Source organism: Myotis brandtii, unplaced genomic scaffold (genome assembly GCF_000412655.1).
Source record: "Myotis brandtii unplaced genomic scaffold, ASM41265v1 scaffold3147, whole genome shotgun sequence".
Taxonomy (NCBI): Eukaryota; Metazoa; Chordata; class Mammalia; order Chiroptera; family Vespertilionidae; genus Myotis; species Myotis brandtii.
This window is the reverse complement of record NW_005362062.1, coordinates 9,569-13,511: the sequence shown is the minus strand read 5'-3', so window position 1 is coordinate 13,511 and position 3,943 is coordinate 9,569. Positions and strand designations below refer to the sequence as shown.

Sequence of the window (3,943 nt, the reverse complement as noted above, 5' to 3'; positions counted from 1 at the left end):
ACTGGACTCAGGTGAGGCTGATCAGGCAGTTGAGGTCATGAGTTTGAAAAACACAATGATCACATGGGAAGGGTTTGCTGCACGTGATCAGCAACCACTTAGTGGTAGATGTGTCACTCGTGTAGGGTGTGGCTTTCCCCCCTAGTTCATCTCCACCTCACTAACTTGTGTGGGGAATAATGAAGGTCATAGAACAGAAATGCTCTATCTGTGAGTAGTGACAAGTAGATTTATGAGTCATCAAATGAACATTGAGAAGAAGGTGGCCATGATTCCAGAAGACTCCGTGGTTTCCATCCTGAACAAAACCACTCAACACTTCCCAACTTGTAATCATCATGGATTTCCTGGAATTCTTTTCTTTCCTTTATTTGCAAGGTGTATCTTAGGTGTACATCCCTAAATAATACACAATGTCTCCTTTTCTTTAATGTCTCTTTTTTAATGTTGGGTAAATGGAATAATCCTAAATACATCATTTTATAATAATCTACATGTATTAGTTATTATATGTGATGATGGATATACATGACCCTTGCAATTTCAAGTTGTGCATTTTGATTGATATATATTATTTGATAATTTTTTATACAGGACACCAAAATGTCTCTTTTCTTGTGCATACAATCTTAGAGCGTTTTTTTCTGGGAAATTGGTTAATAAGAATAACTCTTGTCGATGCACATGTGCACATTTTCTCTAAAGCATGTACTTAAAGACATAGCTGTGTGTCTCTAACTGGATGAGTGTCATGTAGTCTCTGAATTGATGAATATAATTGGCACTCCTACAAGTAATGCAGTAGGATTCTATGGACTCATGATTCTCTCCCACAACTGATAGTAAAACATTCCTTTGTGCATCTCAGCTGGACATGTTGGGACTGTGGTCTCCTGTTTTCACAGAAACTGTGCCCCAACATTAAAGTAGAAACCATCGTTACACATCAACTAGAAGGGACTTAGGAGCACTGTGGGCTATCAATGTGGTATTAACGGTGTCTCACATTGAATTGTACTGTTTTGTGAAAGTCGGTTTGTGTGTCGCTTTCCAAGTCTGCGTGAGGACCTTACATGGGCACTTGACGTTGGCCATGAAGGGGGCATATACACCAGAGAAAGTAAACTATGCCAAGAATCAATGTTTTTATATTAAATTTATTGGGGTGCCATCGGTGAATGACATGACATAGGTTTCAAGGATGCACATCTGTAACAAGTTTTCTGTGTGTTTCACTGTGTTTTGGACAATGGGGTTTTCAGAAGCAGCGCAGACCAGGAAACCCCTTCAAACAATCAGGCCTTCATCCCAAGGGGTGAGGTTTCTTCAGAAAGTACACAGGTGGCCTTGGAGGGCAGGGAAGGGCTGTGTGGAGTCCAGAGAGGGTGTTAGGACCTCCTGTGGGTTTACCTCTTGCAGGATGGATTGTGCACCCTGTAGATTGATTACAATAGACGGCGAGCTCTGGACTCAGGAGATGGGGACTCCATACAGACATGAAGGTTCATGTGGTTAGCAATAAAGGAAAACATATTCGATGCAAGTGTAGGGAGGTGTGGACCTATGCCTGCCACCTGGGATAAATGCTAATTTCACCAAAATGGGGAAAGTCAGGAACCAGTCACCGGACTCACAGGGATCGGGAGGGAAAGGACCACAGTTCAAGGGCAGAAGGTCCAGACCTTGTCCCTGCACATGAGCAATGACTCCTCCACCTGCAAGGAGTCCCAGACAGGTCCCTCAGCATATGTCCCACATTATCTTACAGAACCTTCCCAAGATCCTCCTCTCTGAATTGTGCATTGTTCCCTCCATGTTCACGTCCTGGCTGCATCCTGGTGTTTATCTGGCTGTTTCGAGACCAAAAGAGCAGCACCCCGAGCGCCAACAGGACCAATCCAGCCACGCCCATCCGGATGGAATTCTCCACAGTGTAGTCTTGGGAGTGGGAGGCTGGGGATTATGGGAAAAGAGTCACAGAGGTCAGGGCAGGACAAAGTAACCCAGGACCCTGGATGTCCACCCAGGGTAGCCACTACCCCTTGACAGGACACGACTGTCTGTGCTGGGTTGGTCTCAAATATGCATACATGTATATATGTAGACCTTGAGCAATTCTTCAGCTATCAGTGAGGACAATTTTCTGAAAAAAAGTAAAAAATGCACCTGAAGTCGAAATTTAACATTTTGAGCCCAGCTGGTGTGGCTCAGTGGTTGAGCGTCCAACAATAAACCTGGAGGTCATGGTTAGAATCCTGGTCAGGGCACATGCCTAGGTTGTGGGCTCAATCCCCTGTGTGGGGCATGCAAGAGGCAGAAGATCAATGATTCTCTCTCATCATTTATGTTTCTGTATCTCTCTCCCTCTCCCTTCCTCTCTGAAATCAATAAAGACATATTTTTAAATTTTAATATTTTGAAGCATCTTTTTAAAGGAACTTCATGTAGATAAGAAGGTATTCTTCATAATAAATACATAGATTTAATATAACCCCCGTTAAAATAATGAGAAATCCATGTTTTTAAAGTCTAAATGTTTGCAGTTTAAAATTATTTATGCAAGTATTGCCTACAAGTTTCCAGCAAAAGAGCAATAATGAGAGGTATGCACAGAAAATGCAGAGAGCAAACGTGAATTTCACAGTGTCTGGGCCGGACCCCCTAGTTCCTCATGAGCCCTCCATGGTTTACCTGAGTCTCAGGTGGGGACTGAGGGCCTGGAGGCCTCCAGGGGGAACAGGGCCTTGCAGGCTGGTGCCCACAGGTGGGGACACTTCTCACTACAGCAGTGGGTACGGCACTGTCACCCACTGCAGATCCCACCTTGGGCAGAGCAGCCACCTGTCCTGCTCTGAGAAGGCTCAGGACCCCACCTGTGTGGTGAGGGCTTCCATCCAAGGGCCTCTGGAAATGAGCAGCCCAGGGAATGTCCCCCTGTCCTCTCTCCAACTCTCCGGCCTCTACTTCTCCCTCAGCCTTGGGCCCCAACATCTCCCTCTGCCATGACCACCCACCTGTCACCTGCCTCACTTCTCCTTCTTAGGCCTGACTCCATGGGGCGGGGGGAGAATCCTCAGAGGCCTTGGAGCTCAGTAGTTCCCTGAAATTTCTCCTAGAATACTTGGTCCCCTGGGACACAAGCCTGTCTCCGAGTGGGGCGTGGTGGGGGGGCGCTAGATCCTCTAAGAGACTCAGAACTTCCCTGGGGTGGACAGTACTCCCTCTGAGCCAAGGAGACCCAGAATTGAACAACTGTGGACATGGTCCCTGTTGTTGGGGAGCTGGGGTACCAGAGGGTCTAGGGAAGGAGGACAAAGTGTGAGACTCTGGGGCCAACCCTGGCTCCCCATCTCACTCAGACTCCTCCTGCATCTGCCCTCAGACCCTCACAGTGCCCACCTAGTACCTTCTGGACCAGGTGAGGGGGAGGGCTGAGCACGGGGCAGAGTGTCTCTGAGTGTCAGATCACCTCTGGGTGATGATCCCCAGAGCCCCTCCCTCCCTTTCAAGCCCATAATCCTTCTGGGGACAGGACCCTGAGCTGACAGCTCAGCAGAAAGGGCTGGGGGTTCCTCACCTGAGACCAGGAGCTCCAGGGACTCACTGGGGAGTGACAGGAGGAAGGGGGAGGTGCCATTTGAGCTGTAGCACCTGTAGGTGCCCCCGTGGGCAGAGGTCACAGGACTCATGGAGAACTCTGCCTGGTACTGCCCGGCTCGGTACTTTGATCTCAGACGCAGGGGGGGACCGGCTGCCCCCTTCTTGCACAGAAGAAACGTGTCCCTTGGGCTCTGTGAGTGACACCGCAGGGTCACGTTCTCTCCTGAGGCCACCCTGGGGCCTGGCTGCACCGCGAGGAAGGGTCTATCAGGCAGCCATCCTAGAGAGAGGGAGGAAGGGTGAGGGCTGCCTGCCCACCTTGTTCTGACCTGAGAGTCACCAG

The 3,943-nt window shown here is 48.7% G+C and overlaps 1 protein-coding gene across 1 annotated transcript in view; it reads right to left on the bottom strand.

Moving 5' to 3' along the window:
* Window positions 1–1,145: 1,145 nt before the first annotated feature.
* LOC102238779 (leukocyte immunoglobulin-like receptor subfamily A member 6) overlaps window positions 1,146–3,943 on the bottom strand; it is an 8,446-nt gene continuing 5,648 nt past the window's right edge. Inside the window, exons 5-6 of the mRNA XM_014542900.1 lie at window positions 3,578–3,880; window positions 1,146–1,953 (exon numbers count right to left, since the gene is read on the bottom strand). Coding sequence (XP_014398386.1) covers window positions 1,763–1,953; window positions 3,578–3,880 — 494 coding nt within the window. The 3' untranslated portion in view covers window positions 1,146–1,762. The remainder of the gene's footprint in view (window positions 1,954–3,577; window positions 3,881–3,943) is intronic.